General features: G+C 54.0%; 9 protein-coding genes across 9 annotated transcripts; 6 read left to right on the top strand and 3 right to left on the bottom strand.

Moving 5' to 3' along the window:
* Positions 1-471: 471 nt before the first annotated feature.
* On the top strand, positions 472-4558 carry BBA_03540 (viral A-type inclusion protein repeat domain-containing protein; the record flags this gene model as incomplete). Its single annotated transcript, XM_008598637.1, has 4 exons — positions 472-4113; positions 4169-4315; positions 4399-4469; positions 4519-4558. 4 exons carry the CDS (start codon positions 472-474, stop codon positions 4556-4558), a joined length of 3900 nt encoding a protein of 1299 aa, XP_008596859.1.
* Positions 4559-6317: 1759 nt separating this feature from the next.
* BBA_03539 (uncharacterized protein) lies at positions 6318-7784 on the top strand (the record flags this gene model as incomplete). The annotated part of the gene is made up of 2 exons (XM_008598636.1): positions 6318-7283; positions 7344-7784. 2 exons carry the CDS (start codon positions 6318-6320, stop codon positions 7782-7784), a joined length of 1407 nt encoding a protein of 468 aa, XP_008596858.1.
* Positions 7785-8519: 735 nt separating this feature from the next.
* On the top strand, positions 8520-9419 carry BBA_03538 (RNA recognition domain-containing protein; the record flags this gene model as incomplete). Its single annotated transcript, XM_008598635.1, has 3 exons — positions 8520-8545; positions 8623-8936; positions 9025-9419. 3 exons carry the CDS (start codon positions 8520-8522, stop codon positions 9417-9419), a joined length of 735 nt encoding a protein of 244 aa, XP_008596857.1.
* Positions 9420-9775: 356 nt separating this feature from the next.
* BBA_03537 (ATP synthase subunit D) lies at positions 9776-10857 on the bottom strand (the record flags this gene model as incomplete). The annotated part of the gene is made up of 6 exons (XM_008598634.1): positions 9776-9940; positions 9997-10103; positions 10157-10531; positions 10596-10606; positions 10673-10785; positions 10843-10857. 6 exons carry the CDS (start codon positions 10855-10857, stop codon positions 9776-9778), a joined length of 786 nt encoding a protein of 261 aa, XP_008596856.1.
* Positions 10858-11396: 539 nt separating this feature from the next.
* BBA_03536 (pre-mRNA-splicing factor SYF1) lies at positions 11397-13993 on the top strand (the record flags this gene model as incomplete). Its single annotated transcript, XM_008598633.1, has 3 exons — positions 11397-11453; positions 11507-11677; positions 11738-13993. The coding sequence occupies 3 exons, from the start codon at positions 11397-11399 to the stop codon at positions 13991-13993; spliced, it is 2484 nt and encodes an 827-aa protein (XP_008596855.1).
* Positions 13994-14657: 664 nt separating this feature from the next.
* On the bottom strand, positions 14658-15352 carry BBA_03535 (uncharacterized protein; the record flags this gene model as incomplete). The annotated part of the gene is made up of 2 exons (XM_008598632.1): positions 14658-14800; positions 15241-15352. The coding sequence occupies 2 exons, from the start codon at positions 15350-15352 to the stop codon at positions 14658-14660; spliced, it is 255 nt and encodes an 84-aa protein (XP_008596854.1).
* Positions 15353-18562: 3210 nt separating this feature from the next.
* Positions 18563-20208, top strand: BBA_03534 (poly A polymerase head domain-containing protein; the record flags this gene model as incomplete). The annotated part of the gene is made up of 2 exons (XM_008598631.1): positions 18563-19301; positions 19361-20208. 2 exons carry the CDS (start codon positions 18563-18565, stop codon positions 20206-20208), a joined length of 1587 nt encoding a protein of 528 aa, XP_008596853.1.
* A 105-nt stretch (positions 20209-20313) lies between these two features.
* BBA_03533 (tRNA nucleotidyltransferase) lies at positions 20314-22363 on the top strand (the record flags this gene model as incomplete). The annotated part of the gene is made up of 6 exons (XM_008598630.1): positions 20314-20374; positions 20605-20676; positions 20759-20808; positions 20859-21386; positions 21460-21909; positions 21983-22363. 6 exons carry the CDS (start codon positions 20314-20316, stop codon positions 22361-22363), a joined length of 1542 nt encoding a protein of 513 aa, XP_008596852.1.
* Positions 22364-22379: 16 nt separating this feature from the next.
* On the bottom strand, positions 22380-25493 carry BBA_03532 (polyphosphoinositide phosphatase; the record flags this gene model as incomplete). Its single annotated transcript, XM_008598629.1, has 1 exon — positions 22380-25493. One exon carries the CDS (start codon positions 25491-25493, stop codon positions 22380-22382), a length of 3114 nt encoding a protein of 1037 aa, XP_008596851.1.
* Positions 25494-25532: the final 39 nt, after the last annotated feature.

Below are 25532 nucleotides of genomic sequence, written 5' to 3'. Positions count from 1 at the left end.
CAAGACAGCAGCTTGTCTTTGGCTGCAACAATAACATATCAAGCTAGCCGTTGGAGTGCTGCGCCGCCGATGCGTCAACTTTGACCTGGAAATAAAACAAAAAAAAAGGTAGATTGAAATAAGCCGGGACGAGAATTACCAGTGATGAAAAGAAAAGCGACAATTCTAATTGACAATCAAAGTCCTCCACCTCCGCTAGGTATTGCCTAGCACTGTGCCAATGTGCCACCGCAGCCACCACCGCCTTCCAAACGCTCCCTTCCCCTGCTCATATCAGCCAGCCCTGGTCAACCAAAGAGGGTCTCATATGTTTCCATTTCTTGACTTGTATTGTCAAGCCTCGCTCTCCCCCTCTTTGCATCTTCATCAAGCAGCTCTTCGTGTGTTTTTTTTTTCTTTTGATACCCTGCATTTCTTTCTGTGCCTTTGGCAAAAAAGAGCTATCGTGTAGCATCTAGCCACACACCCACCATGTCGAGCAGTGCCACGGCTCCCAAGACCGCGTCGCCGCGCGCTCCTGGCACGACCGCCACGTCGAGAGCAACGGGGGCTACCGCCACATCTGCCTCTCGCCGACCAACTACGAGCACCTCGACAACTTCGACTGCCAGAACCACCACCGCCGCCGGCCTCAGCAAGCCGCCTACTCGTCCGCCTTCATCGGTCACGCCTGCTGCGAGTGCTACCCGTCGCCCAACGTCCTCGTCCACCACCGCTACGCACCGCAGCCGTGCCAGTGTCAGTGCCAGCGAGGATGAGAAAAAGCCTGCCATCTCGGCCACTACTGCTAGGCGCGCCAGCACCCTCGTAACAAGCCCGGGCAAATCCACGACTGAGAGAAAACCAGCTGTTCCGACCGCGGGCTCTGCAAGGAAACCTGTTACTGCAGCCAGTTCTACTGCCAGCCGATCTTCCCTCTCCGGAACCCCAGCTCGCACGACCGCTGCCCGTTCTGCTCCCACAGCCGGAGCAGCTGCTGCCACAAGACGTCTTTCCAGTGTTGGTGGCATTTCGTCTCCAGCTGGACCCCGCCTCGCTGCCCGGCCCGCATCGAGAGCTAGCACTCCCGGCGACGCATCGAGAGAGCTTGAACAGCTCAAGACTGAGCTCGCTTCTAAAGATGGAGAGATCGCTGCTCTCAACGATCAGATCAAGGCTTCTGAGGTGACCATCGCCGAGCTGCGCGATCAGACCGAGAAGCCTGCTGAATCCACCGAGATCGCAACCCCGGTGCGAGATGACCATGCCATTACTGCACTCAAGTCGGAACACGAAGCTAGCATCTCTGCCCTCGAGAACCAACTCGCCGAGGCCTTGGACGCCCGCCAAGCTCTCGAGGCCAGCCTAGAAGATAAGACCAAAGCTCTTGAGGAAGCTACGACTAAATTTGTCCAGAATGATGCTGATTCTCCTGCCCACGAGAGCGCTCTGGCTGAACTCAAATCGGGTCACGATGCATCTGTTGCTGAGCTGGAGAAGAAGATTCGAGAGCTGACTGCTGCCAATGCTACTCTGACCGCTGCCAGCGGTGACAAGACCGAGTCTGACAAGCAGCTGGCTGCTCTCCAAGCTGAGCTCGCCAATACCAAGAAGGAATTGAAGGACGCTCAGAGCAATTCCGAGCAAGAATCCGCAACCACTGAGCTGCAGCAGCAGCTGGAGGCCAAGACTGCGGAGCTTGCCTCGGTTCAAGACACACTGCAGCAGCTGCAGCAGAAGAATAGTGACATCCAGACCTCACTTGCTGACAAGGATGCTGATATTGCGACTCTCAAAACTATGCATGATGCGCGCATGAAGCAGATTTCCCAGGACTATGAGAACGAAATAGAGAGCCTTCGAGGTGACGCCTTCTTCAAGCGCAAGCACGAGGAACTCGAGGGGCAACATGAGACGCTCAAGTCTTCTTTTGCTGAACTCGAGGAGCAGCTTGCTGCCTTGCAATCCTCGTCTGCCGAAGTTGCTGAGATACGCGCCAAGGAGCTTGCTGACGCCAAGGCTCTGCACGCCGATGCCATTGCTTCTTTTGAAGCCAAAAGCCTCGACCACCAAAAGGCGCTGGACGCCCTTAATGAAAGCCACACTCGGGAGCTTGCTGTTGCCAAGGCCGATGTCTCCACTGCCAGCGAAGCACATATGGCGAGCCTGGACGCTCTCAAGGCTGAGCACCAGGCTGCTCTGAGCGAGTTGCGCGACAGCCACGCTAAGGAGCTTGAGACCGCCAAGGCTGGTGCTTCATCGGCTAGCAAATCCCACATTGAAGATCTTGAGGCCCTCAGGGCCGAGCACGAAAAAGCCTTAGCCCAGCTGCGCAACAACCACGCCAGTGAGCTCGAGGCTGCCAACAGCAAGGCCACTTCTATCAGCGAGACTCTTCTGGGAGATATCAAGACCCTGAAGACTGAACACCAGCGGGCCATTGATGAAATTCGTGAGACCCATGCTAAGTTACTCGAGACTGTTGATGACCTGAATAATACCCATGAAGCAACCCTGCATGCCGTCAGGACTGAGCATCAAAGGGTCATTTCTGTGATTCGTGAAGATCACGCGCAAGAGCTATTGTTGACTAGAAACAACCTCAAGGCTGAGGCTCAAGAGGGGCTTCAGCAAGAGTTGACAGACCTTCAGCAAGAGTTGGCGAATCTCAGAGATGAGCACCAGCAGCGACTTCTGGAATTGAGGCAGGCTCATGCCAAGGAGCTCGAAGTTGCCAGGGCTGATGCTGCCGCTGCAACCGAGTCCGAATTTGACCTGAAGGCGCTCAAAGCTCAGCATGAACAAGCTCTGTCTGAGCTACGTGACAGCCATGCTATGGAGATGGCGTCTGCCAAGGCTGACGTAACGAACGCTCAAAAGACTCAATCCGCGAACTTCGAAACTCTGAAGGCCCATCATATCGTAGAGCTCAAAGAAGGCGAAACTCGACACGAAAAGGCGCTTGCAGAGGCTGAGGCAAACTACCAGATTCTTTTGCAGACCGTCAAGAATGAGCACCAAGAAAAATTCAATCTGGCATCCGCTGAACATGAAAAGCAGCTCGAGAGGCTCAGGACCCAGCATATGGAACAGCTGGAGCTCGCCAAGCGCGATACCGATACCGCACATACTGCGAAGTTGGAGCAGCTCACGGCTGCCCATGCCGAGGAATTGGAATTGCTTAAAAAGGAGAAAGCTGAAGTCAGCGAGAGACTTTTGGCTTTGGAATCTGACGCTGCCACTCACAAGGACCAAGCCGGTAAGAAGCACGCTGAGGAACTGATTGCGCTCAAGGCCGAGCTTGAAGCTTCTCGAGCTGCTCTTGAAGAGGTAGAGGCCAGCGGGTCCCATGCTCTTGAGTCTGCCCGCCTCGAACTTGAGGAGAGCCACGCCAACGAAGTCGAGAAGCTCATTGGAATGCACCAGGATGCGATGGATGCTATGAAGGCGCACGGTGTCAGTGCTCGTAAGGACCTGGAGGAACTGTCAGCCCTGCACTCGAAGACGATAGAAGACGTCATGGCTGAGCACCGACAGACCACCGCCAGCCTGGAGGACAAGATTGCCGCTCACAGTGCTTCCAACACGGATCTGCAGGAGGCCCTTGAATCGGCGAAGGAAGCGTTGAGCAAGGCTCAGGAAGAAATCGAGGGCATTAGCCAGGAGCTTGCCAACGAAAAAATGGAGCGCATGACTGCTCTTGCTGAATTGGACGCTGTCAAGAGCGCCAAGCCCAACACTTCTGTTGCAGACGCATTGAAGGAGGAGCTGCAAACCTCGAAGCAGCAATTCGAAGAGAAGCTTGCTTCTGCCACGGCAGAGGCTCAGAAGATGCAGGCTGAGCTCGACGCGACGCTTGAGAAGCTCAAAAAGTCCGACGAGAGCAGCCAGCAAGTTCGGCAAGAGCTCGAGGCTCTGCGCGAAGAGGTGGCCACCAAGGAGCAGACTGCGAAGTCTGACTACCGCGACCTGAATGATAGCATGACTGCTCTCGTGGAGGAGGCATCAACTAAGGGCAAGAAGCTCGAGTCGGAGCTCGAGGAGACTATTGCTAAGCTCCAGTCCTCGGAGAAGAGGCTCGATGAGCTGCAGGCGCATGTGAATGTCAAGGATGCCGAGTTGGCAGAAGCAAGGGTTAGAGTGACGAACGATTGACTATTCTTCATGGCAAGCTAACGGGAAATTACAGGCAAAGGGTACAAGTAGCAAGCCCAAGGGCCTGGCTGGTAGCATGTACGCTGGCGCTGCTGATGAAGAAAAGGAGAGCGTGGCGACGGAGGACGAATCTCGCAAAGGTGAGGCGGATGAAGATCACTCCTCGGTAGCACTAGCATCTGTACGGCCATCCCCTTTTTAAACGTAGCACTCCCTCTACGTAGTGGTACGGTGATGAATGCATGCTAATGTGGAGGTGTACAGCTGTCTAAAGCCCGCTTGACGGCCAAGCAGATAGACTCTCTTGATCGCGAGATGAGGGATCGCAACCTACAGTATGTTTTTGGATTGTTTGCAAACATGTTGGATGCTAATGAAAAGTAGGCTGCTGCAATCCATCACCAACCCGCAGTCTCAGACTTGATGAGGTGGCGTGCTGGAGGTTGGAGACTTGAAGAGGGGGCTTTTGTTAGGGGACTGGCTTGACGCATCCAATTTGGATACAGCGAAGTAGCCTGATTCCCTTTGTCAGGCATGCGTGGATGCCGTTTTTTATCTGTACACGATCCTTGGTCCCCGCTTAGGTCCCATCCTTGGCTGTGCTGTATAATGCTGTTGTTATTGGGCACGACTTGAGGAAGACGGAGTGACGATACCCCATGATAGTTAGTATTAATTCTTTCAACTTATTCAAGCGGAGGCGGTGTATGTTTTAATGAACGAGTTTAAAAAATTACGGCCCTGGTGCATTAAAACTAGACGATCCCATCTACGCAGAACAGTAGTCATGTTATGTTGTTGCGTTTTAGCCTGCCTACAGGAGTAGCGTCAGGTACACGACGTCAAGATCCCAGCTTAGCCCACGCATCGACAGCAACAGAGCGTTGAAATTCCTCGATGCCACCAAGGATGATACAGGCCGCAAGATTGCAAATGATCTACTCAAAGATGGAGAAGGAAATGGGAGTTGATAGTTGGCTACCAATGTTGGTTGAGAAAGGTCCTCGCACAGCAAAGAAGCTCCGATGCATCCGTGGCACAACTAACTGGCACTACGACGTCTTCGGATGGAGCCGGTCCTGGGGCATCATAAAAACGAGTCAACTAGCAGTTGTTAAAATTAAATAGCTGTTGAATCCGTTGATTTAAAGTAAGCCCCGCATTCAAGAAATACAATGTCGGCGCATCACATAATCAGCGACGTCGACACCAGCCCAGGTTTTGACGCCAGATATTGACGCCAGATTTTTGACGCGCAGGTTGTTGTTGTCGGGGCCGGCGTTTTGGCCAAGGGCCGATAAAGCAATCAAAGCAATATGGCAATAAAAATATGGGTGGCCGATCTTGGCCAGGACGGCAAGTGGATGGGTCGTGCCAGGAATTGGGGGGAAAAAAAAGAAAGGCCTTGTTTGGCGGATTGTGGCGTCTGCAAGAGGCTATTTGGGGGGGGCCAGAGGAACCGGGCCGGCTTGGTCATGGTGCCATAATACCTGCCAAGATATGGAGTACTTGGCGCAACTATTTTACCTGGATAGTAAAGTCATAGCATGGGAGTTTCGTCGAGAGCTTTTCAGAAATAAATCGAACCAGGTTGCTCCTGCATGCTAAAAGCGTTTGAAAGATTCCTCGTGTCCACGCAGACATCTATTCAAATACTTTGCACAATTCTAGGTAGGTACCTAGGTATGCACAAAATCCCCCAGCCTGTAGGTCTCAGTGGGCGCCGAGCCACTAGCAGGGGCCCCGTTGCCTCTTTTGCCATCGCTGACGCCGACACTTGCAAGAGGCAAAATCTCCCCATTTGTGCCACTTACATTTAACGTTGCAAACAGGGAACCAGAGAAGAGAATGCATCTTCCATTCCCTTCCTAAATTATAAGCCTGCAAATGACTTTGCGCTACTTTGCCCAATCGTCTGTGTGCGCAATCTGCCAAATCTGCTTTGACACCCTTCTCCACTCTCTTTACCTGAGTCGTCTCGGAATAGGTATCGAACCATTGGTTTTCGACTTTCCGGCTCTCCGGCCGCTTGTCCAGACAAAAGTCTGTTTACTACTCGTTACTCTCCGTGGCCCTGTTGCCCTCCTTTTCTCTTCCTTCTTCTTTTATCCCACACCAAACTAGTTCAGCCTAAAAAAGACAAGCAATCGACGAGCATTCGCATATCGTTTACACGCTCCGCCATGCCCGAGATTCGTCGCGGCAGCTCCGTCCACGCGAGCTCGAACCCGACGTCTCCCCTTGCCGCCTCGACATCCTCCCAGCTGCCGCCCATACCGCCCGTCTCGATATCTCAATCGCAGAGCAACGACGATGCCGTCCTCCGCCAAGCGGCCGAGACTACCTCTGCCACCGACCTGCGATCGGCCTCAATCGACCACGCCGGCGACCGGCCGCCGCGCCGCTCCATCACACTCGCCGCCGTGGTGAAGCCCAGGCGTCACTCCTCCGATCTCCATCGCGCATCATCCCTCCTCGCCGAGCACGCCACAAGGACAACATCTCCCTCTGCGGCTACCGACGCTCCTCCGCGCCGCAGCCTCTCGTACGCTCACCGGCCCGAGGCCACCGCCTACTACGATTCGCGCGCCGCCACCCGCGCCGAGTACCAGCGCCGTGCCAAGACGCTCGAGGAGTACTACGACGATAACCCCAGCCTGCTACCCCAGCTGCCCTTTACCTGGCACCACGGCTGGCGCCGCTGGCGACTCTTCTTCTTTGCCTTTCTCGTATTTGTCGACGCCTGCGCCATTCCCATTGCCCTCTACTATGGCATGTGGTACGCCGGCAATGTCGAAGGCTACATCATCTTTGCCGTCGTCACCACCATCTGGGGTGGCCCGACCTATCTCGAGTTCGCCATCCGCACTCTGCGTCTTATCAAGAAAGAGCGCTTCTACCGTCCGCTTGGCACCAACAGCCGGTGGTGCTTTGATGTCACCACATGGACGTCCGTCATCACCATCACGGCAGTCACGGCTCTCTTTGTCGTCGGCAGTGTGCCGCATATTGTCTGGCTGCGCGTCCTATGCATGCCTGCACCGGCCATTTTGTATTCCATTGGTGGTGTCATGGCCCTGATTCTGCTTTACCAACAGATGGGCTGGAAAGCACCTTTTCGACTCAGCTCTACCCCCAAGGGTGGCAAGGTATGTTGATTGTTGCAAAGCGCATGCATACTTATATTATTCATGCTGACAGCAATTCAGGTTCTCCCTCCGGTCTATTACTTTATCGAAGACGTCATCGCTGTCAATGCTGGCGCCGGCCGCCCCTTTCGCGAGGCTCTCGCCGCCCGCTACAAGGCCAGCCCTCGTTTTCGGCGCATGCTTTACATCCAGTCCGTCTTCTGGTGCATCCCGGCCCTCGTCATCGCTATTCCCCTCACCGTCATTGCCGTCATCCATGCCGTCCCCGCTACGGCGGCCTACGGCATTTGCTGGGCCGTTCCCTTTCTCTGGATGGTCATCTGGGGTGTCATCTCTGTCTACTGGTGCAAGGCCGACATGGTCCGCGAGCGTCTTGAGTGGCAGGCCGGCAAGGTCGAGGGCGCCATCACACCGATGCCTCACTCGTCGCCATCATCGACCCCGTCGCCGGACAAGCAGCAGCGAAGTGATACAACAACAACCACCGCTGAGGAAGCATAGTTATCAATTGTGCGTTTAGCATAGGAAAAGTGAAAGGGGCGTATCTATCAGGGCTTGAAGAGCTGTAATCATGTATGCATGTATACCCTGTCCGGAGCGATTGTCGATCTGTCTTAAATCATGAGCCACGGAGTTTTGAAATTGGGCACCATCTATCGAATAGATGTCATAGAGGCAAGGGGGCGTTGCTTAACTAAGTAAACGAATACGCTACCAATAATATATATCTGTTTCATTCATATCAAATCGCACCTATTACGTTGAGAAGCAACAGTTGGTAGATTCTGAACAGATGTGAATGGGGCTGTCCAAAGAAATGCCAGTGCCCTCCACTCACGGTGCCATGTGGTAATAAGACGTTCAATACAGCTGTATTACCTAGCGATAGTACATTTTGGGTAAATCCCTTTACATTTATAAGAAGTCGCATACTTGCATCAGTGACTTTACAAGCATGCTGACGTAGAAATGCTGGTTTTCGTTGGATCTAGCATAAATAGGGTAGGTAATTTGGGTGTATGACGGACGGCCAGGCAGTCGCTGGCCCCGTTAAATGCAAGTCGTGCATCGCAGCGCAAATGGCTAGCGTTGCCAAAAGCTGCTTTGAACAAGACCGCAAAACCATCAACCGTGGTCTCATCCAAACCACCAGAAATAAATAGCGGAAAACGATCCAGGCAATACCGACCAGACGGGGCGTTTGCCGAGGACATTAAAAGAAATCTCCGCGCAACCATGGCGGAACAGGCGCCCATCTCCACGTGCGTGTCATTGCACCCCGACACGCAAGTGTGAAGAAATGTCTGGAGCGAAAGAAAGGCTAATACTCCAAACACAGTGTCTATGTGCAGAACCTCGAGGAGCGCGTCAAGCCCGAGCCGCTGACCGACGCGCTGCGCACCGTCTTCTCCGAGTTTGGCCGCGTCGTCGACGTCGTCGCCAAGACGAACCTGAAAGCCAAGGGCCAGGCGTTTGTCGTGTTTGACGCGCCGGCGAGCGCGCGCGAGGCCGTGGAGGAGATTGATGGCTTTCCGCTGTTTGACAAGCCGATGCGTCTGGCCGTGGCGCGGACGCGCAGCGACAAGACGGTCGAGATGAATGGCTCGGCGGAGGAGCTGGAGGCGCACAAGCAGCACCGGCTGGCGGAAAAGGGTACATATTTCCCCCCTCCCACCCTCATCCCCCCCCTCCCACATTATTGAAAGAAGGAGACAGTATCAAAAGTGCTAACATTTCGCAGAAAAGAAAAAGGCCATCGAGGCCGCCGAGGGCACGAAACATGGCGGAAAGCGCGGCGCCGGCGCCGGTGCGGACGGGCGGCCGAGCAAGATTGCCAAGCCCTCGGGCCTCAAGTCGACGTCGGTTGCGCAGGCGGCCGTCATCCCGGACGAGTACCTGCCGCCCAACAAGATTTTGTTCTTGCAAAACGTGCCCGACGAGTACCACGACGTCGAGGCGCTGGCAGGCATCTTTGGCCGCTTCGACGGCTTCCGCGAGGTGCGCCTGGTACCGGGCCGCCGCGGCATCGCGTTTGTCGAGTACGACGCCGAGCAGGGCGCCGTCGCGGCCAAGGAGAGCACGGCGGGCATGACGCTGGGCGACAAGAACATCAAGGTCACGTACCAGAGGCAATAGAGAGAGGGGTTCATGGGTGCGCGTGTAATTTTAGTTGTACGAAAATGGAGCGAAAAATGTGTGTAATGTACCGAGACAGGCAAAAATGGCAAAAAAAAAAAAATATTTGGTAAATCTTTTTTTCGTGGAACGAGGATGATGGGAATTCAACCATCAGCATCTACTATACGCTGTGAGGATCGACTCACCGCAGGAAAAACCACGATAGGAAAAGCCAATATGGTTTATTTATATTTGATAAGATAATGCAATTCAACCGTCATCGGAACCTACTAGAACAACTGCTCGCGACAACGACCTAGGCTTGGCGCTTTAGGTAGTGGGTGGTTTAATAAACATGGAGGGCAGCGCTGCCCTCAAAAGATGACATCTTCGTCCTCTCCGGCTGCCAGAATATCTGTAGGCTGATCCGCGGCAGCCTTGTTCGCCGAGTTATCCCCTTCAGCCTTGGCTTGCGCTAGGCGCTTCACCTTCATCTCTGCATCGGCCGCGGCAGTATCTCGTTGTTTCTTGTTGGCAACCTATGATCGATTAGACTCTGCGGGGGCAGTCATGCACAGGTTCAAGCTCAACATACCTTCTTCAGTCTGTAAAACTCCTCACGGTCAACCTCATCCAACTCCGAATTGATGTATTTGATGGTATTCTCTGTGCGGGGTATAATGACATGCTCGATAGCATTGACTGAGAATATTTAGTGACTCATTGCGTACTGCTTTTCGGCCAGTACCTCTCACCTCGTCTGTTGACGACTTTGATGACCTCGTCGAGAATGACAAAGGCCGTCTGCAAGCTGGCGAGCTCGACGAGAGCTTCCACTGCCCGAGCATATGTTTCGCGGCTCCGCTGCACTTGCTGACCTCCCTTGCCAAGACCAGTCAGGCCAAAGTCGTTATTTCCCTCCGTTAGGTAGCTCTCGAAGGCGGGCAGCAAGACACCAGACACATTGTCCTGGCGCGTTCGAAGGCGGAACCGGGCCGACTTGGCCGACTCCTGCACCTGGTACCCAATGTCGCCTCCGACGGCGTATGTCACTTCGGCCAGGGAAAAGGCGGCAATCTGCATGACGCGCCCCATCTTGCGCTTGGCTTCATCTATTCTTCTCGTAATTTCTATCGCGCATCGCACCATTAGTTACGGGGTCGGGCGGTGGGTAGTTTCGGTATGGCGACAAACCTCGGAAACGTCTAAGAGTTGTCTAGTTAGTACGGCCCTGTGCCCTCGCCTGCTCATCCAAAATCGCAATCACTTACTTCGTAAGAGCCTCACTCTTCCTCTTCAGCAGACTGTGACCAGTCTCAGCTCCCTTGAGCTTCGCCTTCATGATACCCAGCGACTGCCGAGTCGGGAAGACTGGCTCGCGATCCTGTGACCATTGTTAGCAACTCGGCCATCCTCTCAGCGACGCTCAGCTACCGCTTACAGCTGCACCAGACATGTTGGATAATGAATGCCGAGTCGCTTAGGTATAGATTGACAAAGAGCAAGCGACAGCGTCCGCGCAATAGTTGGAACAGCAAGCCAGAAGCAGATGGCTATTGCAGGCCCCCCACTCCAACCAACGTCACAGCGGTCCAGGTTCGGCCAGGCGCCCATTGCAGCGTGCCTCACTATTGCAATACTTTCACAGTCCAGAATTGGGCCCCGCATTAAATGCAACTAACAATACCGGCGTTTTTGCTGGGCGCCTGTGAATTGTCCCATGTTGCAGCCTGCGCCAGCCTCATTTTCAAGACGACGCGAGTTGTGCTCAGCAAAAGCTTCTGTGCCGACAATCTCCAGAGACCAATGCCAGATCCGTGTCGCGCGCCACGGTCCTGAGCATCACGAACGCCACAATACACGTCGATTTCCCAATTGGCCATATCAACATGCGCTGCAACGTCGCCTAAACTCTCGACAGTTCTCTGCACCGTAGCTGCAACAATATTCGCCCCTCTGTGCTCCCCTGAGGCACCGACCGCATTATTTTCAACAATGGCAGCCATGGTAGCAAATGGACAGGTGCACCAGCGCCAGAACCTGCATCTTGTCGTAAGTTTGGCAGTCGTTTCGTGGGCATGTGACCGGAAGCTAACACCGTTTAGACAAACGAGGACTCCGTCTACGAACAAGACATCATCCGTGACCCATCGACTGTCAAGCCATGGCTTGTGTATATCGAGTTCAAATCCCGCTATGGAAATGCCCAGGAACAAGCTTTCGTCATGGCTCGGGCTTGTGCCCAGCTGCCACGGTCGTACAAGCTCTGGAAAATGGTAAGTCTGGGGACGCCTCCATTTTAACGAACTATTCTGTTCGGGACTAATCAATCGCAGTATCTGGAATTCCGGGTCAAGCATGTTTCGAAATTGAACCCTGGCATGTTTAATAACGAATACAACAAGGTCAATGCGCTCTTCGAGCAGGCTCTTATTCTGCTCAACAAGATGCCCCGAATCTGGGAAATGTACCTCTCTTTCTTGATGAAGCAGCCAATCGTGACCTTTGCCCGCCGAGTCTTTGACCGAGCCCTGCGCGCGCTCCCGATTTCGCAACACAACCGCATCTGGGCCCTGTATATTCCCTTTGCCAACGCGGCGTCGGGCGAGACTGCCGTCAAGATCTGGCGCCGCTATATGCAGGTTCATCCTGAGCATGCCGAAGACTTCATCGAACTTCTCATCAAGAACGAGCTGTACACCGAGGCTGCAACGACGTACATCAAGATTCTCAACAACACACGGTTCGTCAGCAAGCATGGCAAGGGTCACTTTGAGCTGTGGAATGAGCTGGTGGAATTGCTCGTGTCCCATGCGAACAATGTCAAAACTGGCCACGAAACTGGCATTGATGTTGATGCCATCATTCGCAGTGGAATCGCCCGGTTTTCAGACCAGCGCGGCAAGCTCTGGGCCGGCCTGGCAACCTACTGGATTCGAAGTGGTAGTTTTGAGCGTGCGCGTGATGTTTTCGAAGAGGGCATCACTACTGTCATGACCGTCCGCGACTTTACATTAATCTTTGACTCCTATGTGGAGTTTGAAGAGTCTGTGATAGGCGCTCTGATGGAGATGGCGACTGCTCGCACGCAGAAGGGTGTTGACGATGAAGAAGCAGATTTTGAGCTCGATATTCGCATGATGCGATTCGAGCATCTAATGGACCGACGCCCATTTCTCCTCAACGATGTGCTACTCCGACAGAATCCTAACCAAGTGCTGGAATGGGAGAAGCGGGTGGCACTCTGGGGCGACAACAAAAGCGAGGTCGTACAGACCTACACCGATGCTATCGCCAAGATTCAACCTAAGCATGCTATTGGTCCTTTTCATCAACTATGGACCAACTATGCAAAGTTCTACGAGGCAGGAGGCGATATACGCAATGCTCGCATCATTATGGACAAGGCTGTCAAGGTGCCCTTCAAGTCGGTGGCAGAGCTTGCGGACATGTGGATTGAATGGGCTGAGATGGAACTTCGAAATGAAGACTTTGACGAGGCTGTCCGAATCATGGCCAAGGCTGTCCAGGCACCAAAGCGATCAAACGTCGACTATTTTGACGAGTCTCTGTCGCCGCAGCAGCGTGTACACAAGAGCTGGAAGCTGTGGAGCTTCTATGTGGATCTTGTTGAGAGTGTCTCGACACTGGAGGATGTGAAAAAGGTCTATGAACGCATTTTTGAGCTTCGCATCGCGACACCGCAGACTGTGGTCAACTATGCGAACCTGCTGGAAGAAAATGAGTACTTTGAGGAGTCGTTCAAAGTTTACGAGAGGGGCTTGGATCTGTTTAGCTATCCGGTGGCCTTTGAGCTGTGGAACATGTACCTGACCAAGGCCGTGGACCGCAAGATTGGCATCGAGCGACTGCGTGACTTGTTTGAGCAGGCTGTGGAGGACTGCCCGCCCAAGTTTGCCAAGACCATCTACCTAATGTACGGCAATTTGGAAGAAGAGCGAGGACTGGCACGTCACGCGATGCGCATCTACGAGCGTGCGACCAGAGCTGTATCGGACGAGGACCGAGCCGACATGTTCAACTTTTACATCACCAAGTCGGCCTCCAACTTTGGGCTACCGTCTACGCGGCCGATTTACGAGCGTGCCATTACTGCTTTGCCAGACGAGGAGGCTAAGGACATGTGCCTCAAGTTTGCAGACATGGAGAAGCGCCTGGGCGAAATCGATCGAGCCCGCGCCATCTACGGCCACGCGTCGCAATTTTGCGACCCGCGCACCAATGCTGACTTTTGGAGCAAGTGGGAGTCGTTTGAGGTGCAGCACGGCAACGAAGACACGTTCAAGGAGATGCTGCGTATCAAGCGCAGCGTGCAGGCCCAATACAACACGGACGTCAACTTTATCGCGTCGCAAGCTCTCGCCAAGAGCCAAGCGGCGGCGGCGGCGGCAGGTCACGAGATGGACGCCGACACGAAGGACGCCATGGCAGAGCTGGAGCGACAGGCTCGGGCGCCGCAAGGGTTCGTGGCGGCCAGCGGGGGGCCGGTGGGTGGTGGTGTGCAGGACAGCAAGCCAGCGGTGGCGGCCAATCCTGATGCGATTGACATTGACAGTGGCGATGATGAGTGACGCCTCCCATTCGGTGAGAAGGACTATTTTCTATTTAGGTCGAGAGGACCGATCTAGATTTCGTCTTATCTCTTCAAGTTGACATTTTTCTTTTTATTTTTATTTTTGTTTTTTCAATTGTTTGGATTCGCACAAGACGGATTTGCATCCTTTTGCTTGCTGCGTGGTGACTATTCCCGGGGGCAAATCTCTTCTCCCAGTTTTCTTTTGTCTTTTGTATCTTATCTTGTTTTCTACAATACTCGCAGTTTTCTTTGTTTCTTTCTCGCTTGGTGTTTTTTCTTTTTGATTCTATATTTGTAGCATCTTATTCATCTGGGTCTTTTTTATACTGGTTATTGGGCTAGGGGAGCAAAACGGGAGAGGCGATTTGGGAACATCAAGGTAGAACAATACCATAGGAGAAAACATGCCAAATTTTTCGTTTATTTTTTGCATGGAATAGTGGTTGATTGATGGAATGGTAAGTGATGGATGACAAAAGTAAAAATAAAGTAAATTACAAGGTAGAAGAAAGTAATTCGGCCGTTGAAGGATGCGAGCAGAGTGTGCCATGAACTCGGCTCATTTTTTTTTGTTGTTTATCCGTTTTTCGTTTCCTCCCCGCCCCCGTCTCCCCCGTATTTGATTGTTATTGGCTCTTCAGGGATAGAATATGGCCGATTCACTTGCTCTTGGTCATTTCGGCAATCTTGGCGTGATACTTTTCTTGGTAGTTGCGGTCGACGTGGCCGTCACGAGAGCTGGGGGTAGCATAGATGGAGCCCTTTCGTTTTTGGAAGCGGCTAGGAGGGACCTTGGCGGCATCTATTATGAGAATTCGTCAGCAATAGTTCTTCTTCTTTTTTTTTCTTTTTTTTTCTTTTGATCTTCTTCATTTTATTCCTGGCTAGTTGACCAGAAAAAAAGTTATAAAACGCTTCGAGGCTGATGGCTTGTTGTGGCGTGAAGCTTTGCGGCGGATCGAAAAAGGTTTAGCGAGCGATGCGTCGGCAGTTATTTTAGCGGTCCACAGCGGACGATGGGGGCCGCCTGGAAGTTCCAAGGTGTCTTGGTACTTTCGGTACAGCGTCTTTCAGCGGGGCGACGGATCGTACCACGAGAGTATGGGATGGATTGCACCAATTCAAATGTGGCGAAAATGTTGAATAGAACTTTGCAATAAAGAATAACATTGCAATAAAAGTATCGTTCAAAGCGAGAGAGCAAGAAAGTAACAAGCAGGCAGTCAAGACATTTGTACTCACCCCATTCGTCGCTCAGGCGACGGTCTTGCTTGGGCGCGGTGGCGTCGACTGGAGGCTCTAGAAGCACAATAGGAGCTTGGCCGGTGGCTGTGGTCATGTCTTCGCTGGCCATGATGCAGGATTACTGGAATACGTCCTTTTTGTAGATCTGTAATGGTTTGCGTGGGTGTTGTTAAAAGTGATGACGACTCGCTTCTGTTTATCGCCACCATGTAAGTCAAGTCAAGTCAATGACAAACATCATCACTCTGTCGTGTAACTAACCTGTCTTTGCTTGATAGAAATAGTCGAGTCTGAGAAAATGAAAGGGTGTAGAGAACAATCAGAGTCCGGAGTCAAATGTGCCAAAATCAAACATGATTGCCATGAGATGGGCGGCCGCTTTATATATTGGACAATTACATGCATTTCCCCTCACCACACACCATCCATTTACACAACCCACACACGCCACTCGCTAGTGACCCCCTCCTTATCGAACAGCACCAACTTGCTTGTGCCTTTGCTCGCTGCGACACAGCCCTCTAGCTGCACGAATCTGGCATGGCCTCGTCCCCCTCATTAACGGTGAGTGTGAGTGTGCGTGTGTGTGGAGAAGGGGGCTGCTGCTGCGGCCCAGTTCATTCACCAACTCACAAACTCACTCACATTCACTGCCTCTCCAGCACAGCCATACAGCCCAAAAGCCCTATGGCATTCAGGACTGCTGCCCATTGAGACGATGCCCAGTAGACAACCCACCCCTTCGTCAAAATAACAAAAAACAGGATTCGGCACTAACTAATAGCACTACCCTGCCTGCATGCGCCTTATGACGGGGGGTCGTCTTGACCCGATCCCCCATCCCCCCGTCTAGTCAACGAGTCGATCATCTCCCCAGGTTTATTTTGACGTCACGAGCCCAAACAGCTGGTAGCGAACCAGCGAACCGCCTGTTCGTTGAGCCATCTGTCCACTTTACAAAGATCAAAAAGATATTGCTTTTCAGGTCTTGACTTGAAATGTCTCCCATTCCTAAACTTGAAGAGGCACATCGAGATGGAAACCTCGGCTGCCGCCGCCCGTCTTGGCCATGTACAAATACGTCCCATCCTACCCCCCCAGCCACAACTTACACGACTTCTGTCTGAGACCCTCGCAAGCCCTTTGATAGATTCGCCGAAACGGCCTGTCGGGCTGCTCGGGTGCCGTGACCGACAAGTTCGTTGCGGCAGGCGGCCTCTTTTGCGTTCATCTCATACGCCCCCTTTGCAACAATATGCGCGAAATTTCACCCTCTTACACGTCCGAGAACAAACAAAAACAACTAGCTTTAAGCAGGTAAAAAAAATAACCAAAAAGCCTCCGCCACTGAGAATGACTTTTTATTGCTTAGTGCCGTTGCACCCTGTGACGCAGTTTTGCCTTGCTTTTGCCTCTTTTGGATAGTCTCGCGCCGCGCCTCCTTCTCCTCTCTCCCCATCATGTTACGCTGCTCAGTGTCTGAGAGCGTCGTCATTACGACTCTGCTAGGCAACCAGGCAGGCCTATTTCGTCAAAGGGCGCTTTGAGCTCCTATTTGCGTGGTTTGTTTTATTCCCTCAATTTTCAATGGCCAATTCTCAACGCCTTTTTTTTTTCTGGTTGCTGGTTCTCGCGTCGCCGAGTGTCACGCAAGTCCGGCTTTCGCTGCACTTGTGACGGTGGCAAAGGCCAAAGATGAATATAATCATGGCAAGCTTGGGCAGAGATTCATGGTCTCGTGACGAGTTGACACCAGGCACGCGCACCTAGGTTACCCCCCCTTCAAGACTTGAAACTTTATTGCGGTGGCATCGCATGGCGTTGTAGGTCTGAGACGACGGAGTACAAGTGACACTGAAGGATTGTGTAAACAATTCCTCGGCATATCGGGCTCCTGCCTGCGTCTGGCTCCAATGAATAGGAGTCGCAGCAGATATGACTGTGCCACGTACATGTGTTTGACGCTCTGAATTACATGGGCATAACTTTATTGATAACATTGCGCACTTGCCCGCAGAAGCACTGCCTTCCTTGTCTCTCGCCGCCCCAGGTACGGGCCTGCGACATGCGTAGATGCGACTTCTGATTGGCTTTGTTCAACACCCCCGCGATGCAAGCCACCAAGTGTGAGCGAGATCGGGCCATGAGGGGACGAGTGCCAGCTCATCGATGCGCTTGCTCGTGTGCGCCGGCTTGGCTGCCTCTCTCGGCAGATCACTCGTCTGTGCAATGCTGCAACAGGCAAGGACAAGGTAGCGAGATGTATCTTGAAGAATCATGACGGGGGTTATAGGTTGAGTAGCTCAGCGCGCTTGTTGTCTCGCTTCTACAAGACCTGCGATTGCGTAATCCCATCCCTTTTCCCTTTGCAGGCAAGACGGCAGGTATACATCACCAGGTTGAGCTGTCGGACAGGGTTAGAAAACTACAAGCGGAACATCCACGAGACGATCGAGCAATCTGGCTGAGTGGAGTGTGGCTCAATGATACGTTCTAGGCCTCTGCCGCTTCACTTACGTCGAAAAGCGAAAGTGATGCGTAGCAAAAAGAGCAATATTCGCCTTTTGTTATGTGACTAGTTTTCAGATATTCTCACCTATCACAAGGTGGCGCATCATTTATTACCAGTTGCCTTTGCGCGACAATTACATCACTGGTACATGAATGCCATGCCTCGACACAGAGTCAGTTTCAACCTCTTGTCTTTGTCTATTATGACACTTGAATTGCTAAAATCCGTGTTGCAGAAATTTGCACAAGCACATACAGAGATGCATGATTCGGCTCAACCGTCCGAGACTTTTTATGCCTTTTACACTTTAACGAGGCTATTGACTGCCAATACTGCTAGGCATGATTGGGTGAACCGTCAATCAAGTACAATCAAAAAAGATTCGCCCTTTAATGGTTTCTCACTTATTCGAATTCTACCCGTTTTTTTATGTCATTATGCAAGTCCTTCTGGCGGTGGTGTCACCTTCACCATTGTCTCTTGGACGGAGGAGCTCCACCAATCCGAGAAGCGCATATTTTCGCAACGGCGCCACAAGTTACTCACCACCAACCAGACGACTCATCAAACACGCGGCAAAGTGTCACATTTCGCATCATAACCTCTCAAAATATGAACCAGCAGCTGTAATACTATAACCCTTGCAACTCAGAAAGACACGTCGCAGTCCCTTGGGACCTGCGATTCACTCCAATTATCCAGCACAGCACATCCGTCGAGTGATTCATGCTCCTGTGCTGCCGCCTCCCCCTCCGTGTCATGAAAAGGAAGCTGGACGCCTTGCTTCACGGATATTCGCAAGCCAAGATGTCCATCTCTACCAGAATCCAGCTTGACCCGCGCGAGCGCCGCCTGCGCAACCTTCTCGTCGACGTGGCGCGCTCCGTCGACGGGCCCTCGCCCGTCATCCTGCGCTGGGCCGGCGGCTGGGTGCGCGACAAGCTGCTGGGCTCCGCGAGCCACGACATTGACGTGGCCATAAACTCCATGACCGGCGGTCAGTTTACTGCCCACCTGCGCGAGCACTGCCAGAGGCCCGACGTCATCGCGGCCCACGGCCTGGTCGACGGCGACATTGGCAGCCCGCACACGGTCGCGCGCCAGCCCGAAAAGTCCAAGCATCTTGAGACGGCCATCCTGCGACTCTTTGGTCTGGACCTCGACTTTGTCAACCTCCGCAAGGAGACGTACGCGGATGACAGCCGCAACCCGCAGATGGAGTTTGGCACTGCAGAGGAGGACGCGCTGCGGCGCGACGCCACCATCAACGCCCTGTTTTACAACCTCAACACCGAAGAGGTGGAAGACTTTACGGGAGGGCTGGCTGATATGGAGAAAAGAATCATTCGCACACCGCTGGAGCCTCTGCAGACCTTCAAGGATGATCCGTTGCGTGTTCTACGTCTAGTGCGTTTCTCGAGTAGACTTGACTTTTCTATTGATGAGGGCACGAGAAAATTCATGGCCGATACGTCTGTACTGGATGCATTAAAAGCTAAAATCAGTCGCGAACGTGTCGGGCAAGAATTAGAAAAGATGCTACAAGGTAGGATGAACTCCAGAGGCTCAAGTTCCGCCTACAAGGTGCTAACGTGGCCATCATAGATAAGCATCCTCGCCTGGCACTGCAGCTCATTGATGACATTGGCCTATACCATGCCATATTCACAGACCCTGCGCGTCCAGACATGAAGAAGCCGGACATCACTAGGTGGCCCGTTGCGTACAACGGTCTCGACGACATCCTGCAGACACAGACGCCAGGATCCATCGCCGCCACCCTCATGCACACCGACGAATACCGCTGGATCGCGTGGAACCTCGCCGCCGTCAGCCCCTGGATGCGCGTGCAAGACCCGCCCGGCACCAAGAAAAAGGCAAACGCCCTGCCCCCCGTCGGCGTCGTCGCGCGCGAGGGCTACAAGGCCGCCAACAAGCTCACCGACATCATGGCCGCCTCGCATCGCCACCTGGACGAGATCCTCGCCCTCAAGCAGGCCGTACTCGACGGCGCCGCGCACATTCGCGAGCGCGATCGCTTCGGCATGGCCATCCGCCGCTGGGACGCTCACGGCGGCTCCTGGCGCCTGCAGGTCCTCGCGGCGTTGCTCGCCGAGGCGCTCGAACGTCTGGCCGTCTGGCCCAGCGCCGCCGTCGAAGGCAGCAGCTCCGGCGAGCACTCGACGAAGCGCGACGCTTTCATCGCCGAGTGGCAAAAGTTCCTCGACCACCTCGTCGACATTGACGTCATGGACGCGCCGCAGCTCAAGCGCCTGCTGGACGGCCGCGAGCTTGCCAAGGCTCTCGGCGTCAAGCCGGGCAAGTGGACGGGCCAGGCGCTTGATGTGTGCGTCGCGTGGCAGCTGCGGAACCCGACCGAGACGGATCCTGCGCCGGCTATTGAGGAGGTGCAGAAGCGACGGAAGGACTTGGGTATCCCAGATGCGCAATGAGTGAATGAAGGAGGGCGGCTGTTTTACGCAACTCTACTCAACGATGGGGCTTGGATGATAGGAAAATTAGACACTATACCACAGTAGACTGCACGTCTATTGATCATGAACAAGAATGAACTGAAAAGTCCCGACTCTCGCAAGATAGAATTATTTCATGTTGGCGGTATGTTAGTGACCTTGGATCTACACTGTGCGAATAGTCAAATCGCACATTTCCTCTCGCACTATGCAAACAGTTTCCGTAACCCACTTCGTCAAACTCCAGAAGCTCATCAAGACTTTATGCATTGCCATCTTCTTGCCCAAAAAATCTTCAGAAATTGGCAGTGCTCAATACTCACGCGCTAATACCTAATACTGAGAAGAATCTGCGTCTGTGCTGCACAGACGCAGCGCGGAAGATGATGAGCGCGGAGGAGCTGCTTGGCGGCGACAACCAGAGTCGACTGAAGGAGCTTGCCAACAGTATGCCGCCGAATTCTCCCCAGCCTGCGAGTTGAACATCTGATTTATGCATCGAGAATCAACTGACTTGTAATTTCTACAGATTCGACTTCAGTTGCTAATATCCTTAAGGACCTTGCGTCCGAGGACACTGTACGTCTTCGATCGTCTACTGCCTACAGCCCACGCTAACCTGGGAATAGTCACTCTGGCGAGATGCAGCATTGAAAATATTGAACCGCAATTTCGCAGCACCGTCCCCTTTGGAGGAAAACGCTCTCATAGATGGACTCACAGATACACTGAAGGAGCCTCGAGCTTCAGAGGGCGGTGATGCCCTCCCCTGGGCAACCATCTCCGAGGCAGCCCTCGCAGCGCTCTACTCCCTTGATGCAGAAGCCGAACACGTCGACAATGTTCTCTTGCACATTGTCCCGTATACCGATGCTGATCAACCATGGACTACAGAGTCGGCAGCCTTCACTGCGGATCGACTCCTCGACAGGTACTTGTCAGGCCAGAGGAAGCAAGAATTTATCGTCGGCAGCGTCCTGCAGAGCCATCTGCGGCCCCTGTTCTCCAAGAGCTCGTCTTCCGTCACTGCCGAAGGCCGTCCTGCGCTATACCGCGCGCCGCCGCCCCCAGCAGGCTTCCATGCGCAAAAGGCTACTTGGAAAGAAGCCGGCCCGCTCATTGTCACTCTCTTTGACTGGGCCGTTCAGGCCTCCGAGGTACCCATCCTACTCTCAGCATCACAACATCTCCCCAAGCTTCCCTCCCTCAGCAACTGACAACTTTTATCAGCCTACTACGATCAAGAAGCACTGGCCGCTCTACGTTCCTGTGCTCGTCACCCTCGCCGAGGACGACGACGTCGCCGTCCGCCAGCGCGGCCTCCAAATCCTCGATGTCTTCCTGGCGAAATGCCCCGCCGAGGTCCTGCGCACATCCGGCATCGACGCCGTGTTTCGGGAGTCTGTGCTTCCGTCGCTGCTGTTTCTGCCGACGCTGACGCCCGAGGCCGAGTCGGTCGTGCTGCTGCGCGCCGCGTATCGCGCGGTGCGCACGCTGGCCCTCGCAGCCGACGACCCCGCGGACGGGAAGCGCCGCTCGCTGCTCGATAGGATGCTGCGCGAGGGCGTGCTAGCGGGCTACTTTCACGCGTCGCAGCACATTCGCGTTGTCGAGGTGCTGATGCAGGCGGCGGCGCAGATTGTCGAGGCGCTGCAGATTTACGCAGTGAAGCACTTGCAGGTATGCATCATGGTCGACATTCCTTCATTATAAGAGTTATTTTAAAAAAGACAATCGCTAATGCTTGTGATAGAGTTTGATAGATCTCTTTGCCCCTGTCCTGACTGATGCTTTTGCACTGGCATATCCCGCCGCCGTCGTTGCAGCGGCACAGGCGCTCAATACTACAATTCTCAACTGCTGGCCACGCATAGTCGGCACGCCACACGCCGAACAAATTCTGAACGTCGTTTCTCGGTGCTGGATCAACATTCACGACTCTGATAATGACCGCAATAGTTCAGAGCTGGAGATGCTCGTCAAAGAGCTGACAAAGACAATGACGCTGATGGCGTCGTTGTGGAAAGAGAGCGACGAGCCAATGCCGACGGAGAAGCTTTCACAAGTCGTGCGAAAAGCGCCAAATCTCAAGCCGCTGTTTGCCGCATTCCGGCTGGACACGTCCACGGCATGACGACAGAAGCACAGCCTCAGTCAAGGGGCTGCTGCTTGAAGAAGGACTTGCCCCTCAGCCACTTCCTGTAGGCCTTGTATCTCTTCTTTGGCGCATCCTCTTCCGTCACCGTCAGCGGATTCTCACCGATTTTGAGCAGCTCCGCGTAGAGGTCCATCTCCTCCTCGCTGCCGCTGAAGAAGAGGCCGCGGTCCTGCCACCCGCCGTGGATGTAGTCTTGGTACTCGGACGAGTCCATGTCCACGGGCGTATCGCTCGAGACCACCAACGGCAGATTTTGGGGGTGGTGAATGTAGCGCGCATAGTCGTCGGCCTCGTGCTGGTCGACGGACGGGTTCAGCGAGTCCTTTAGAGCTTTGGTAAACGTCCATTGCTCTGCCGTCGACTTTTCCAGGGCCGTCGGCTTCGTCTTGGCGGCGCCGGCGACGTCCAGCTCGTTGACCGTGTCCATGGCGCTGACCAGGCCGAGCGTCCTCTCCTGCGTTGGGTGCAGCCAGCGACCGAGCGACATGCCCCGGGGTGGCGCTCTGTCCGAAGCCATGGAGGACCTCCCGTCGTCTGACACTGCGACTTGTGAGAGGGGTGAGATTGATGCTTTGTTTGGTGCTGCAGCATTCTTCTTGGCCGCTTTCCTCTTGTCGGCGTCGACGTCGTGCTGCTCGTTGCGTACGCGGAACGGACTGAGGTCGTATTTCCCATCTTGAGTGGATTTAATGGGGATATACTTGATGGTCGAGTTCATTTTAAAGGCAAACATTTTGGGAAACGATGACAACGTCGACGGACGGTAGTATTCGAGCCAGTAATCATCAAAGAATTCGACTGGCTTCGTCACAGGTGTGCTTCGTAGCGGAACCAGCGCATTGCCTGCGTTCTTGGCCTGTAGATTCGCCGGGTTGAACCAGTTTATGTAGCTTCTAATATTGTTTGGCGACCAGTCTCGCGGATTCGAATGATGCAGGTAGTAGTCTGTCGTGAGATCCCACAGCATCGGCCGCCCCGCCTTGTAGACGTAGTTGCCCAGAAACAAATTGTACGCCTCCTGCCGCTGGTTGTCGAGAAACGAGTTGTTGTAGTAGCGCTTGAAGCTCTCAATCATGTCGCGCGAGTGGCTCGTCCATTGATTAATCTTGCGGTACGTCTCCATGGTGTTGACGAGCTGCGATCCCCCGTACTGCACCGCAATGGTGTCGCCGTGGTCGTGCCACATGTGCGTGAACAAGTTGACCGCGTCCGTGTCGTACTCAATGGTCGTGTCCTGCAGGATGCCCAGCGCGTGAAGCTGATGGCCCAAGGCGCGCTTGCCAATGACAAACTGCGCGGCGTTGGTGCGGTCCAGGCAGTCGATGCAGTTTGTGCGCGCGACGCCGTTTTGCGCCGTCAGGGGCGCGGAGAAGACGCCGTCGCCGTTTTGGAAGAAGCCCGTCGCCTCGAGAACGCTGTCGGCAATCTTTTCCAGGTTGCCAATGACGTCGCCGCCGCGCACCTTGGAAGCACGGCTCATGTCCCAGGCCTTGTGGATAATCTTCTTGCCGTCGGGCAGGAACTGGTTGAGGTAGTTGATGCAGTGGGTGTACTCGTCGAGGAGCTTCGACTCTCGCGGCTGGCGTTCTTTGGCCTTGACGAGGTTGAGCACGTAAACGGGGGCCCCATACCGCTGAAAAAGGTCGTCAAAGTGCAGGGCCGCAGCACTGTAAAAGGGATCGACGAGGTTGAGTTCAATGGGCGGCTTCGGTGTAACGCCAGTACTGTCCTGCGTCCAGTGGAGTGGTATACTGCCGCGATGCTGCACATAGGATGTGTAATGCGGACTGCAGTATGGCCGTGGTCCGGGCGCATGGAACGATGTCGTCTGGCATTCTGCCACGATTTGCTCGGTTTCGACGTCGTTGGCGACGTAGCCTAAATCATTTGCGCCACGCTTCAAGAAGCGCGCGCCGGCAAAGTGGCGTGACCGCCTAGCAATGACGGTAATGTATGCCGTGCGGCCATATATGGACAAGGCAGCCTGATCGACATATCCATGAATGATTGGATGACACCAGTCAAACGGATCCTTGATGACGGCTGCAATCGGTTTCAGCAGGTAGTTGTTCCACACAAACATGGAATTCAGCTCCTCGTGTGTTTTAGAATCAACACCCTGTGCCATGCTTGCTCTCTCCCGCATAATGTTTCGCTGTAGCGTATGCGTGACATCATACGAGTAGCTATAGTAAAAAGACCTCGTCAGATCTAGGCTGTTAAAAATGGACAGGAAACGCGTTTCTTCGGCGCTGTTGTTCCTCGCCTCCGGCTTCGACGACCTGCCCGTCCCAAGCGGGATCAGCTCCGTGCCCTCGACTTGGTAGATGTAGTGACCGCCTACCATGGCGACGGTGCTCTTCTTAGTGATGAGCAGCATGTAGTAGCAGCCCGTGAAGCGGATGAAGCCCAGCAGGCCCCACGTCGTGCAGCGCAGCTTAATGCCTCCGGTGCCCTTGTTGCCGTCGTCGATGGTGTCGAGAAGCTGGTTCATTTCCTTGAGCGTGTACACAATCTTGTCGTCGGTCATGCTGGGCTCCTCGCCGCCCTCGGTCGTGCGGTCGATTTTGAGGATGCGGTACCGCCGCTCGCTGACGTCGACACCGACCACGTAGTAGCGGCTCGCCGTCTCGTATAGACTAAACTTGTGCATCTTGTATAAGAGCCTGTCGGACGTGGGCTCGTCCTCGTTGTTGCTGGCGGTGGCGGCGGCGGGCCCCTCGCCGACAGCCTTTTCTTCACAGCGACCATTTTCGGAGCGTAGATCCCCGCTCTCCTGCGTTATCACGCCGCCAGATGTCTCTGCTGTCCGTATGCTCGGTTCGGGGCTCGCCGTGCGCATAATAGGTTCTGCAACGGCCGGGTCGCCATCGTAATCATCCACAGACGCAGCCTCTCCACCACCACCTAGCGTAGATGCGCCGGTGCCGCCTTTGGCCGTCGACTTGGCAGACTTGAGATCGCCATTGGTCTCTTCTGTATTTTGCAACTGTGGAAATAAAGGTGATGATGGCTCGGTCGAGGCTTGAGGGGTCGGTGTTTGCGAGTCGACGTGGGAATCTGGCGGCGTCGCACTCCTTGGCGAGCCAAGTGGGAGCTCCGCCATGGTGGGCTATGCAAATTCTTCTAGAACATGACTTGCATG

Source organism: Beauveria bassiana (genome assembly GCF_000280675.1).
Source record: "Beauveria bassiana ARSEF 2860 unplaced genomic scaffold BBA_S00007, whole genome shotgun sequence".
Lineage (NCBI taxonomy): Eukaryota > Fungi > Ascomycota > Sordariomycetes > Hypocreales > Cordycipitaceae > Beauveria > Beauveria bassiana.
Note: the sequence above shows the minus strand (reverse complement) of the source record. Positions and strands in the feature narration are given on the sequence as shown.